General features: G+C 39.4%; 1 protein-coding gene and 1 long non-coding RNA gene across 2 annotated transcripts; one reads left to right on the top strand and one right to left on the bottom strand.

The window, feature by feature from the left end:
• Positions 1-171: 171 nt before the first annotated feature.
• LOC133651946 (uncharacterized) lies at positions 172-9,084 on the top strand. Its single transcript, XR_009826505.1, has 3 exons — positions 172-1,110; positions 2,048-2,143; positions 8,803-9,084. It is a non-coding gene; the product is annotated as an uncharacterized LOC133651946 (long non-coding RNA).
• On the bottom strand, positions 8,747-14,487 carry mylpfa (myosin light chain, phosphorylatable, fast skeletal muscle a). Its single transcript, XM_062050219.1, has 7 exons — positions 14,416-14,487; positions 12,745-12,843; positions 12,027-12,102; positions 11,862-11,966; positions 11,719-11,797; positions 10,714-10,762; positions 8,747-9,479 (listed from the first exon to the last, which is right to left on the bottom strand). Exons 1-7 carry the CDS (start codon positions 14,416-14,418, stop codon positions 9,378-9,380), a joined length of 513 nt encoding a protein of 170 aa, XP_061906203.1. The 5' UTR covers positions 14,419-14,487; the 3' UTR covers positions 8,747-9,377.
• Positions 14,488-14,719: the final 232 nt, after the last annotated feature.

Genomic DNA, 14,719 nt, shown 5'->3' on the forward strand with positions numbered 1-14,719 from the left:
ATCACAAGTGTGTGTGTGTATATATATATATATATATATATATATATATATATATATATATATATATATATATATATATATATATATATATATATATATATATATATATATATATATATATATATATATATATATATATATATACACACACACACGCCTGCATACATACATACATACATACATACATACATATGCATACACGTGGCGGGACAAATCAAATAATTCACTAGGACGCCGTCGTCAGATGAGCAATATGACCCTGCAGCAGCGCCATGGTTACCAAACTCACTAAAGAAAAGAAGAAGAAAAACAAGATGTGTGTTTCCTTCAGGTCCTTTTGTGCATTTCCGATCTGTGACATAAAGCTTTATGTTCGATTTGAACCACTCCACCAACGCAAATATTTAAGTCTGTTTAAGGTCTTTTTTTTTTTTTTTTTGAAGTTTACAAGTCACTCTCCGGTGAAAGTGAGGTAAAATCATAGCTAATTGAATTCATTCCTTCACATCTACAAGTGATGTATTGAATTAATAATGGTGACATTTGTGATGAGTAATAAACCATAATAATATATTACAATAGCTTGGCCTCTGTCTATTCACGTGACCTTCAGGAGTTTAATTTCCAAAATAAAAGAAGAGGAAGAAGTCACATCATGTAACAGATACGCGGTGCTTGTTTTGAAATAACCAGTGCCTTGTTTTATTTTTAGCAATTTAAAGAAGCAGAAGTAGTCATGTGTGATAACTTAGATTAGGGGTGTCCATACTTTTTCCAGCGACAGCCGTAGAAATAAAAATTGAAGGATGCGGGAGCCGCTTTGATACATTTTGTGGGGCTGTTTGCAACATTCACACTGATGCCTAGAGGGCGCCACCTTTCCAATGTATTTTACACAGTATATTCCGCCCTGCTTAGGCTTCTCCTACGTAATGACGTAATTACGTACGTACGTAACACATGCACGCGCATTAGCTTTAGGTGTAGTTAGCTAATAATTGCAATTTGGATAGCTAGCGTTAGCCGTCATTAAATGTATATTCTATCATCTTTTGGACTGCTTTTGTATGTGTGCACACGCTCCCTGCGTCTACTTGTTGACACCACCAGGTGAGTGACTGCCTGAAACACCACTAATAGTAAAACAAATATATATATATATTACATAAACTTTGTAGTTGTGGAAAATATTGACAATTGTCAAACAAATGTGTTCTGTTAAACCATTAATGCTAACATAAGCTAACCGGCTAGGAAGTTTCAAACAGCACCTTTTTAAAGATAATAAAACCAATACAATATAGGGCAGGGGTGTCAAACGTACGGCCCGAGGCCGCGAGCAGGTTTTTTCCGGCCGAAGGATGAGTTTAAAAAATGAGCCGAAATTTTGGAATGAAAAACTGCTGTTCTAAATGTGTCCACTAGATGTCGCAATAGCAATTATTTGTAGATGATGCTACATATATGTAAAACATTTTTTAAATAAACCACATGATGTTAGTGCACCAGTCAAGGTAAATGCGCAAACTACATAAGACACATCTTGCATTTTGATTTTTATTAGGAATGTCCGATAATATCGGACTGCCGTCAATTCCTTTAAGTTTCAGCTTTGCAACCATACTCTCCTGGAACCCAAAGACTTTGACGGAAGGGCACCACCAGGAGTGGAGCCTGCGCATACTTGCCAACCTTGAGACCTCCAATATCGGGAGGTGAGGGGGGGGCCGTGGTTGGGGCGGGGGGCGTGGTTAAGAGGAGAGTATATTTACAGCTAGAATTCACCAACTCAAGTATTTCATATATATATATATATATATATATATATATATATATATAAATACTTGACTTTCAGTGAATTCTAGCTATATATATATATATATATATATATATATATATATATATATATATATATATATATATATATATATATATATATATATATGTGTGACGGTCCACAACTGTATGTGGCAAAATGCAGCTCCACACTGCTGTCGCTTCAACATATCACTGGCACCAGGTGGATTATGAATTTCTTTTATTACAGTGTCCTGCAAAACAGTGCAAATTGTGAGACTGTGAGTCCACTTGGGTCACGGGATTATCAATTGGAAGGCGTCACAGTTCTGAGCACTTCCCGCAGGTAAAGTACATACCACTTCTCGCCAGCAACAGGCGCTGTTGCAACACTTCATTCATAATTTAATCAAGCATAATGAACGTCTGTTTAATAAAATAAAAAATAAAATAAAATAAAATCTATATATATTTATATATATATATATATATATATATATATATATATATATATATATATTATTATATAAATAAAAGAAATACTTGAATTTTAGTGTTCATTTATTTACACACACACACAACACTCATCTACTCATTGTTGTACTTGAAAGTACAATGCTTTGTTAAGGGTTGAATTGTCCATCCTCTTTCTATTCTCTGTCACTATTTTTCTAACCATGCTGAACACCCTCTCTGATGATGCATTGCTGTGTGGCACGCACAAAAGTGCTTTCATCAAATGCACGAGAGTGTGGAATCTTCCATCTCTCCCTAGCATGGCCCAAAACCGGTCAATCCTTGCTTCCTGGGGAAGATCTTCCCTGGCAAGCAATTGGTACTCCAGTACTTGTACCCGGAGGCTGGTCAGGTCCAATCGCAGCTGCGGCAGACTTTTTTTTGGGGGGGCGTGGCCTCCAGCTCCGGCTGAATACCGGGAGTTTGTCGGGAGAAAATCTCTGTCGGGAGGTTGTCGGGAGAGGCGCTGAATATCGGGATTCTCCCGCTAAAAACGGGAGGGTTGGCAAGTATGAGCCTGCGGCTTAATTTGACTCAACACGGGGAACCTTACCTGGCCCGGACACGGAAAGGATTGACAGATTGATGGCTCTTTGCATTTATCGGCATATTATCGGCCGATAAATGCTTTAAAATGTAATATCGGAAATTATCGGTATCTGTTTCAAAAAGTAAAATTTATGACTTTTTAAAACGCCGCTCTGTACACGGACACAGGGGCGCCGAAAAGGGGGGGTAAAGGAGACGGATTCTAGGGGCCCATGATGGAGGGGGGCCCAGAGAGGCCCCTAATGATGATGAAATTATAATACAGGGGGCCCTGTAAAGATTCTTTTCATGGGGCCCAAAATCCCTAGCGGCGCCCCTGCACGGACGTAGGGAGAGGTACAGAGCGCCAATAAACCTTAAAGGCACTTCATTTGCGTCCGGCCCGGTCATATAATATTTACAGCTTTTCACACACACAACTGAATGCATGCATACTTGGTCAACAGCCATACAGGTCACACTGAGGGTGGCCGTTTAAACAACTTTAACACTGTTACAAATATGCGCCACACTGTTAACCCACACCAAACAAGAATGACAAACACATTTCGGGAGAACATCCGCACAGTAACACAACATAAACACAACAGAACAAATACCCTGAACCCCTTGCAGCACTAACTCTTCCGGGACACTACAATATACCCCCCCAACCCCGCCAACCTCAACCTCCTCATAGTCTCTCTCAGGGAGAGCATGTCCCAAATTCCAAGCTGCTATATTTGAGGCATGTTAAAAAAAATAATGCACTTTGTGACTTCAATAATAAATATGGCAGTGCCATGTTGGCATTTTTTTTCCATAACTTCAGTTGACTTATTTTGGAAAACCTTGTTACATATTTTAATGCATCCAGCGGGGCATCACAACAAAATTAGGCATAATAATGTGTTAATTCCACGACTGTATGTATCAGTATCGGTTGATATCGGTATCGGTAATTAAGAGTTGGACAATATCGGATATCTCTAATTTTTATATAATTTTTTTTTGATAGATTGAAGATTAACACCAATGAATTGACTGGTGAACATGATCACATAATTTATTCAGAAAGTATAAATAATGACAAATAAAGATAGAAAACTATTAACCGCAACATTTAAGTGAAAAAAACCCACAACAACATTATGATTTGTACATTGTCAGAATGTGCTTGTTCTATTTTTAAACAAAATATTCTGAAGTTGTCTTTATTTTTAAGTTATCGTGTCAGGATTTTACTTGGGAGAAGATATTTCTCAATCAATACATGCCAAATCATCTGAGCACAACATTCATACTCTAGCTTTGTGTTATGGCTAAGTAATCATACTCTATGTAATTTTGCCATAAATAAAAAATGTTCAAGCATAAACATGTTTACATGAACTTAAAATGACTAATACTAAAGTAGTATTGGCCACTAGTTGAGACCAAAACAATCGGACCACGCTGTTCTTAACGTGACCTCAGGCAGCATTAATAACATTTTTTGACACCAGATAACTATTAGCATGCTTACATTAACATGCTAACTTTTTTAGCTGATTTTCCAGCTGAACATGTTAGAGTCTTACGACTTGGTACTTGACACATGCTACCTGTTGGCAGGCTAATGTTATTCTAGCATGCTAACTTTTTTTTTAATGGCAATTTTGCAGTGAACACCTCACTCTCATGTAACTTGGTACTTGACACCTGATAACTATTTAGCATGCTTACATTAGCATGCTAACTTTTTTAGCTGATTTTGCAGTTGAACACATGCTACCTGTTAGCACCATAGACATCTTATAAGTAGACGCAGCATTGGCTGCTGTGATGCGAAAAATTCGGCCGCCATCTTGAAGTGGTGATGAGGAGCCAGCGAGCAGCCTAAACGGACAGTTGACATGTAGAAAACAAAGAGCTGGTGTTCAGCGTTTTCCTGCTCAAATGACAGACTGTTGAAAATAGAAATCGGGGGATTACTTTTCACAAGTAAGATTTAACATTAACGTACTATTGGTTGTATTTTGTGAAAATAATATTAACAGAGTTGAGAAGGAGCAAAGATCTGCATTAGTACTGAAATCGTAGCCGCTAGCAAACCATAATAGAATTGCTTGTCAATGAAATTAATTGAATTTAAAAATGTCATACTTGAATAACATAAAGTTGAAATAAATGATGAAGATAAAGATTTTAAAAGCCAACAGGGGAAAAAATTAGGACCACAGTCCAGATCTAACTAGACAATCAGATGGACAGTGGCTATACAGTATTATACAAGTCTAAATTTAGTCTAGCTTTCCAACCCAATTTTGTGTAGCCCAAATACTAACATTGTTGGGTAATACATAATTTGGTTTTATTCTGAATTCAGTGAAACAGATTGGTGGTTTTAGCTGATATAAAGACTTTCAGGTGTTTATATATGTTTATGTTGAAGTATTTGGCAGACGCTTTTATCCAAAGCGACATACATAAAAAATACATATAAAACAATCACTGTACACATGATCATTTAAGGGAAGAATGTAATACAAAATATCAATACAAAGTGTAAAGACAGAATAAACTCTCTGCTGCTGCAGCAACAGAGATACAGTCGGTCCCTAAGATATACAGATATCTAATGTTTTCATACATTGTCTATATAGGATATACGCATGTATATATAACCTAATCCTATTGTTTCTTCAATTTAAAAATAGTTGACCGTTTTTTTTCCCCCTTCTCTGGGATTATATTCCCAGTTTTGATCTCGGACGTCTGGTCACTTATAGCATATAAGAATATTCTATTACTGTTAAGCAAACTATGAATAATAAAACACGCCAAAACATGTGTCCTTTATCATAGCTACTTGTATGACAAAAAGGTGCGTGAAAATCAGTGGTATTCAGTGAGGTAAGATGAATTAAATGCGCTGACAGTTCATTGCTCCTGCCAAATTAATTGAATTTAGTGGAGCGGATCACCACTCCAAGATGGCGGCCCCGCGTCTCGTCAGCGCCAGTAGGCAGTAGCGCTCGATGCTGCGTCTACTTATAAGATGTCTATGGTTAGCACGCTAACGTTATACTAGCATGCTAACTTTTTTTGCCAATTCTACAGCCGAACACCTCAGTAATTTTTTTTGTGTGTGTCGCCTCATGATAGACATTTTTTTCCCCAAAACTTTATTTAAATAACAGTATAATACGGACATTAAACAATTCCAATAACGCTAATCAAGTATTTTCATATAATAAGAAGTAACACATATGTGAAATTTACCTAAAATACATAACACTGTTAGTGCATTCTCCAACTCTTGATTAAAATTACAAGAACACCTCAGTCATATAACTTGGTACTTGTCACATGCTAACTGTTAGCATGCTAACATTAGCATTCTAGCATACTAACATTAAAATGCTACCTTTTTAACCATTAACTTGGTACTTCACACATTAAGGGGCTCATATGATTTGTTCATACATGTAAAACATTTCCTTGTGGTCTACATAACATGTAAGTGGTTCTTTGGTTAAAATTGTGCATTGATTATGATTTATGGACCATTTTCGAGACTCTTTCTGACCAGGATGTGCCAATTTGTGGGCGGTCTTATGTACTGCCTTCACCTCGACAGCGTCTTCTCCCGGTCATCTTTCTTGAAGTTTTTAGTGCTTCCATAGCGAGTCTACTGACAGATATAAGTAGGAACTATACACTAATGTGTATTAGAAATGGCAACAGCAGAGGTTGCATGTGCATGTACAAGCCAGTCTGCCCCACAACAAGAGGGTGGAGCTGATTGACTACAGCGCGTACTGCAATGGCGGACGGGCGCAAGGCACTTTGGGTACATTTATGCCGTTGACAGTTTCCCCAATTTGTGACGTCACATTCCTAACAGCTTGTTTGGCGTAAGTATGAAGGAAGGCAAGATTGTTTTATCAATATCCCCGCAATGCCTCCACGTTTTGATTTCAAATTTTTGGGATTTACGCAGATGTGTAAGAATAGTTGGTTGTCCATAATAAAACTGCAGACATTATCATGCTAACTTTTCAAAGCTAATTTTACATGCATATGCGTCATAGTTAGAGATGTCTGATAAATGCTTTAATATGTGATATTGGAAATTATCTGTAGCGGTTTCAAAAAGTAAAATTAATTACTTTTTAAAACGCTGTTGCACGGAGCGGTACATATCCGGTAAAACACGGATATAAACCCAGTCAGCAGCCCCTCCCCTCTCCCCTCTCTCACACACAACACAGGAGTTGACGACTGCAGCATGAGAGGTTTAATGGCGACGCTTGATGACCTCATCAAACCGCCACGAGCGGAACATAACAACAACAAGAGTGTGTTGTTGCCGGTGCTGTAGCCGTGGCTAACAAGCGAGCTCGCTCGGTGACTGACTAACGACACAATGTCTATGGTTTGGGATTATTTTAAAGTGTGTCTGACGGATAAAAAACTGGCAATTTGAAATGACTGCAAAAAGTTGGTTATGCGAGGAGGAACCAAGACGTCTTCCTTTAATACGAGCAATTTGATCTCCCACCTCTTCAAGAATCATAAGGAGATACACGATGAATACAAGCGGAAGTTGGATGAAAAGCAAACACCGGAAAAAAGTAGTACCACACAGTTGTCGCTGAAAGACTCCTCCGAGAAAAAACAAAAATACAACAAAAACCACCCCGGGGCGAAAGCTCACGTTGTGGTCAGGGACAACGCACGCAGTATGGCAAAAGCTACGATGGAGTTTGGTGTGGCCAGTCTGCCCTGCATGGCGCACACTTTGCAGCTTGCAGTGAACGGAGGTGCCCTGTCTTAACGCAGCATTTCAGAAGCTCTGGCTGACTGCTAGGCCACTTCAAGCACTCACCACTAGCTTGCAGCACATTTTTGGTACTCATACAGATACGTTAGAGCAGGTCAGATTGAGCCCAGTTTATAATTTCCTGTCATACAGTGTGCCAGGCAGTCTTGCACTAAAGGAGGACTATGTTATTGTTTACTGTATTACTCTAGTATACTCTGGACTGAAGTTGTGTGCCTTCATTGTTTTTGTAGCTGTTGTTTTGAGGCATGTTTAAAAAAAAGAAAAAAAGAATAATGCACTTTCTTAGGCTTAGACTTAGACTTAGACTTAGACTTTGTGAAAGTCAAAGTATAGTATTTCCTATAGTTGTAGTGGGTATCAGGATTATCTCAGTGAGAGCATGTCCCAAATTCCAAGCTGCTGTTTTGAGGCGTGTTAAAAAAAATAATGCACTTTGTGACTTCAATAATAAATAATGCAGTGCCATGTTGGCACTTTTTTCCATAATTTGAGTTGAAGTTGTCCTCTAATTTTGGAAAACCTTGTTACATTGTTTAATGCATCCAGCAGGGCATCACAAAAAAAAAAGGCATAATAATGTGTTAATTCCACGACCGTATATATTGGTATTGGTTGATATCGGAATCGGTAATTAAGAGTTGGACAATATCGAAATATCGGATATCGGCAAAAAAGCCATTATCGGACATCTCTAGTCATAGTCATATGACTTGGTACTTGACGCATTGTCGCTGCATGCTAACGTTAGCATTTTAGCAGAATTGCCTCGTCTAGTTTTTTTTGTGTGGTGTTCTATTCAAGGATGTTTTTATTTTGTCCTTAGAATGCGGCGCCGGCCAATAAAAAACGAGCTGCGGGCCTCACTTTGGATACTCTTGCCTGATACAATAGATATGTCTGTTTTGTTGTGCTTATGAATAGCGCTATTATACACCGCCTGTTTTGCGAAACATCCATTGTAAGTACGGTAAATTCATGCATTTACAAGAAACTCCACCAGGTGTCGCCACATCTGACTGTTAGCACTTTTGCTCCCTCCATCCCTTGCCCCACAGAGCCACTGAGCACAGACACTATTGTACAAAAGGAAAGGGGTTTTATTCACAGTTTGTCCCTTTTATTCATTACAGAGGAAAGGCGAGGAGGTGTCATGGAGCTTACAGAGGAAGAGTGGACAACGCCGGAAGGCGAGGAGGGGAAGTAGTCGAAGACGTTTTCTTTCGGCCTTTTTCTCTCCTCCCCTTCTGACATGTGGTCACTTTAAGGAGACACGGCCATCATCATTAACCTGAACACATTCTTTCTTTTTCGTTGTTTTCTAGCCAAAAGGACCTCTTCAGAATGGGAATGAGGCCTTCAGGTGGTCTGCTCCCCCCCCCGCCAGTGGGCTCCCGTCTCAGCGAGAAGGCCCCTGGATGGAGGTGAGTGGACGCAAAGACAGAAAGATGGTGAAATGATGTCACGCTGTCGTTTTATTGAAAAGCATCCCCTGTTCCCCGTAAGCCAACACAGACATCCCGCGAGCCCCGCGGGGCGTGTCGAGCTGGACAAGTCTTTGCTTTGAACCAGAGCGGTGGCAGTGGAGGGGTGGGTGCCCCACGGGTCAACACGGAGGGCGGAACGGAGGGGAGGAAGATAGGAAGGAAGGGGAGAAAGGGCAGAAAAAGCGAAGGGATAGTCGTCTTTCTTCTGGTCTTCTCTTTCTTTACTCCTCCTTCTCCTCTCCGTGTGTGATGACGTAGCAGATGTTCTTGTAGTCCACGTTTCCCGCGACATCTGGGGGGAAGGCGGCCCACATGTTCTTGATCTGAGGAAGCAAAAACAGGGGTTTTTAATACTTTTATATTAGGGATGTTCCCATCAGGGTTTTATGCATTTGCAAAAACGCAAACTGTAACCTGCTATTATTCTCAACAAAGAAAAAAGTCTCATTTAAAACATTGGTATGCACGTACAACACTTAAAACCTTTAGCGTAAGACAAAGTTGTTGTTATTTATATTTTGTTATTTTTATTAGTACAAATTCAATAAATTACTAAATTATTTATGAAGACATTCATTATTGTTTATTTATAATAATTATTTCCTTACTATGTTTTTTTATTTTGTCAGTTATTTAGTTACAGATTTAGTACAAACAAATGTTAGAAATTGCTATAGTATGAAAAGGGGTAAGATTAATTAGGTTCTGCTTCCTCCTCCTCCTTTTCAGAGATGCTGTCATGAGAAACTGTAAATATTGTGATTTTATGCATGTTTGAAATGACACATAACCATGTTACCGATACCGACCACATTGACTTGAACCATTTTTCAATGTATTTCTATCAACACAATATTCAAGCTCGTTCCTTATTCTCTTTTATTACATTATAATTGTTTGATCGAAACAAAGTCAGCAGGACACAATTAATAAACAAAAGCATAAACTATTCTTTTAAATCATTTGTTTTTTTGTCCTCAAAGTCCTTCTGTTCCCTGAGTTGTAAACAATAAAAACAACAACGAAAAATATTTTGTGAAAATAAAATCAATCTAATTGACACCACCAATTTATGACTCGATCAACCCTTATACTGACTGTGACAATGCTGACACGCCGACAACTATTTTATCCTCTCTAACTCTTATTAATCTACGTATTAATTTCCAAACTTCCATCTAGGCTTCTTGAACTTAACTAAGCACATATTTCTTCTCTTGTTTCAAGCTAGCTTAGCTATTAGCATGCCTGCTCTTGGCTTACTCTGTGTGTATAGTGTTTAGCCTCGTCCTCCAGTGATAATAATACTTATAAAATAAGGACCACAGTTTATTTGCACCAGTGGGAGTGATTAACTCCACACTGTGTATGGAGACACGTAATTAGCTGCTAGCTTGCCAGCCCGGGGACAAAAATAAATACAAGGATTGGCGTTTGTGTTCAGCATTAATCAAAAATGGCGATCACATACTTTTTAATGAAAATCGTCCGACACTGATCGGCACATCACTAGCTGATACATTAAATGCTAACAAGGAATATAGGCGCTAAGTTTACCTCCTCCTTGGAGAACCTGTCGCACTGAGTGGTCAGGAGCTCCTCCAGGCTGAGGATACAGAAAATGTATTAAATATTCCACACTCACAAAATGCAGTTCAATAATAGATGGATTGTACACAAAAAAAAAATGTCCAATGAAGCTAGCTGGCTAGGAAGTAGCAAACAGCATCTTAAAAGATACTAAAACCAATACAATATAGGGCAGGTCAAACGTACGGCATAGGGCCGGATCAGGCCCGCGAACAGGTTTTATCCGGCCCGCAGGATGAGTTTGCTGCATTTTTTAATGAAAGAAAGTGCTGTTCTAAATGTCGCAATAGCAATTCTTTGTATCTTTGTAGATTATGCTACATATGTAAAAAAACAAAAAAACACATGATGTTAGTACACCAGTTGAGGAAAATGAGCAAACTACATAAATAACATCCTGCAATTTGATTTTGATATTATTTTTTTATCTCGATAGATTGAACATTAACACCAATGAGTTGACTGATGAACATTATCACATAATTTATTCAGAAAGTATAAATAACGACAAATAAAGATAGAATACTATTAACCGCAACATTTAAGTGAAAAAAAACATAACAACATCATGATTTGTACATTTTCAGAATGTGCTTGTTTTATTTTTAAACAAAACAATCTGAAGTTGTCTTTATTTTTACGTTATCGTGCCGTGATTTTACTAGTCCGGCCCACTTGGGAGTAGATTTTTCTCCATGTGGCCCCCGATCTGAAATGAGTTTGACACCCCTGATATAGGGCAATCAATACATGCCCAATTATCTGAGCACGACATCCATACTCTAGCTTTGTGTTATGGCTAAGTAATCATACTCTGTGTGTGTGTGTATATATGTATATACTGTATATGTGTGGGGAGTCCTAAAAGTTAAAATAATTTTTTTTAACATGACAAATATCAAGTTTTGGACACCCCCGTACTAGACGGTGACGATTCATCACGTGGAAGTGCAGTGAAAAATCCAAACTCACAACTGCTTCTTGATGCTTCCGGTACCCTCGGGGTCCAGGACCTTGAAGGCGCTAAGAATGACGTCCTCGGGGTCAGCGCCTGTGAGAAGACATTTATTTTGAAAGGCGGAGTGTAAAAGTAGCAAAGGAGAGCGACGCCTCACCCTTCAGCTTCTCTCCGAACATGTTGAGGAAGACGGTGAAGTTGATGGGGCCGCTGGCCTCCTTGATCATGGCCTCCAGCTCCTCATTCTTCACGTTCAGCTGGCCTGGGGACACAAAATGGCTTCAGTCTCAGGGACTGAGAGACGCGTGTGCTCTTGACTCACCCATGGAGGCCAGCACGTCCCTCAAGTCATCTTTGCTGATGATGCCGTCCCTGTTCTGGTCGATGATTGTGAAGGCCTGCCAGGGGGACAAGATGGAGATTAGTTTGACGCCATTTTGAAAAGTAAAACCAGTCAGATGCTTGTCAAGAAGAGTATCTGATGACTTGAGACGGAGGGCTCTTACAGTAATTACATTCCTAAAAAGTGCCTGCATCAGTGCCGGCTTTCCTTACGAGTTAATTTGGGATCGCGAGGGAACAGCTGTGTGATCCGTCTTCTCAGCTTTGACGCCATCTTGGACGCACGGCTCGCTTTTTTGTGTCGCGCCGATCATTCCCAGGGTGGGACGGGTCTGGCAGCGCACAGGGCCTCATCTGACTACCTCACGCTGACCCTACTGACCTCCCAGCAGGCCCTAAAGGTCGCTAATAGCCTCTCTTGAGATCTTATTGAGGAGAATGAGGGTATGGGAGGGGGGCTGCTTGAGTGACTGCGGGATAGTGGAGGTGAACGGTCACAAAAACAGAAAGATGGTGTGAGATATTCCATCTCCTCCAAACGACAAGCTTGTTGTAGTTTCGGGGACAAAACAGCAACTGCTGTGAAAGTGGATCTGATCAAAGCGACTAACTAATTCTGCTGAGGCAGGAAGCGAAGTAAGCTGGGCTTCTATTGGCTGTTTTGGTACGTGGGGGTGGAGCGTGGGGGGTAGTCTCACCTCCTTGTACTCCTGGATCTGGCTCTGCTCGAACATGGAGAAGACGTTGGAGGAACCTCCGCCTCCTGCTGCCTGCCTCCTCTTTGCCTTCTTGGGTGCCTACACACACACACACACATGATTTCATCAGTTAGTTCATTAATTAGCTCATTAGTGGACCACCTTAACCTCCACCTTTACATAATCACATGCAACATTTACGTTTGCTTACTTATTTACTTGAATGTATTTACTTTTGCATACGCACGTACTTGCCTACTTATTTACTTACTTGTCTTCTTCTTCATTTGCACATTTTTAATGTCATATTTTACTGACCGGTCCTTTTTTTCTTGACTTGTATTTTCTTTCTTGTTGCTTGTATCCTTCCTTTTATTGATTTTCTTACTTTAGTTTCTTACTTACAGTATTTACTTCCAGCACGTCTTACTTATCAGTTTTCTTCTTCCTTATTTGCACACAGGTATCATACATTTATATTTGTATTTTGACTTTTTCATTTTTGTCATACTTTACTAACTAGTCCTTATTTCCTTGACATTTCCTTATATTGTTGCTTGTCTTGAATTATTTTTCTCACTTTTCCTTACTTATTTATTACTTATTAATTCTCTCCTCTCTTTCGTCCTTATTTGCGCACATATTTCCTTTCTTAATCACAATACTCATTTACTTGTCTTTAATAAATGTTCTTACTTTTGCTTATTTACCACCTACTTACTTATTTACTTATTTGTTACTTATTCGTCGTAGCCTTCATTTTGTTTTTATATGCTCACTTATTTCCTTTCATTCTCACTTGTTGTTTGTTTACCTAATCATTTGCGTCTTTTATCGATTTTCTTACTTATGCTTACTTATACTGTACCTACTTTTATTTACTATTAATTCTCTCCTTTCTTCGCCCTTATTTGTGCACATATTTCTTTTCTTACTCACTTTACTTATTGACTTGTCTTTAACCCATTTTCTTACTTTTGCTTTCTCACCTCCTGCTTGCTTATTTTCTTATTTGTTACTTATTAGTTGTGACCTTCTTTTTGTGCATATTTGCTCACCTACTTCTTGTCATACTCACTTTACTTGTTTGCTTACTAATTAATTTGCGTCTTTAATCAATTTTCTTACTTTACTTCGTTCTATGCGCACTTATTTCCTGTCATCCTCACCTACTTGTTTACTTGCATCTTTAATTGATTTCCTTACTTTTAAGACCTTACACTCTTACTTATTCCTTCTCTTCTTCCTTATTTGCGTACTGACACATACTTATTTCTCTTGTTTGCGTACTTACTTGCTAATTTATTTACTTTGACTTCCTTATTCACATGCTTGTTACCAATTTCTTTCCTTTCCTTCCGTAATTGCTCTTATTTATACTTCTATGTTTTTCTGACAGCAATTCAACTTCAGCTAATTGCTGTGTGTGCGACTTTGATTGCTTCAACACCAACATCAGCGTTCATGATGAAAACTGTTGGCAATCGGAGCGTACGTACCGACACGGTGCATACGTACCGACACGGTGCATATATTTGCGCTCGGTCTTAAAAATGCAACGTCACGAAAGCATCCTCACTCGGGTATTCCAAGGTATAGCACAACCAAAAAGAATGGTGATCCGGCGGCAAAGCGCAGTGAGTCCACGTCGGGGTTAAGGATGCTACTCACCATCTCGAGAAGCTTTGATCGGAGGTTGGGACGATGAAGAAAGAGAGGAGAGGGTGAAGCCGCGTTTGTCTGCCGCCCTCGGGGGGCTTATATAGCCCTCGGCCTCCTGGTCTAACTTTAGCCACAGCCTCAAGTTTGGATGGGGGATCAAAACGAGCGAGAGGGGAGGATGCTTAGGGATGAGCGGGTGGCAAACGCGAAGGAGACAGAATGGCGGGGACGGCTTCTCCCCTTACAGGAGATCAGAAATAGACCCAAGAGTCTTGGAATTAAGTAAACCCGATAGCGGCGGGACTTCGCTGTC

The sequence above is a fragment of the Entelurus aequoreus genome, linkage group LG06 (genome assembly GCF_033978785.1).
Source record: "Entelurus aequoreus isolate RoL-2023_Sb linkage group LG06, RoL_Eaeq_v1.1, whole genome shotgun sequence".
Classification (NCBI taxonomy): Eukaryota; Metazoa; Chordata; class Actinopteri; order Syngnathiformes; family Syngnathidae; genus Entelurus; species Entelurus aequoreus.

What these genes read in the sequence shown, in the direction of transcription:
- mylpfa (XM_062050219.1), bottom strand. An exon ending in AGATCCAGGAGTACAAGGAG is followed by an intron (nt 12,103 to 12,744) that starts GTGAGACTACCC and finishes TCCCCCTGGCAG; the next exon opens with GCCTTCACAATCATCGACCA. An exon ending in GTTCGGAGAGAAGCTGAAGG is followed by an intron (nt 11,798 to 11,861) that starts GTGAGGCGTCGC and finishes GTCTTCTCACAG; the next exon opens with GCGCTGACCCCGAGGACGTC.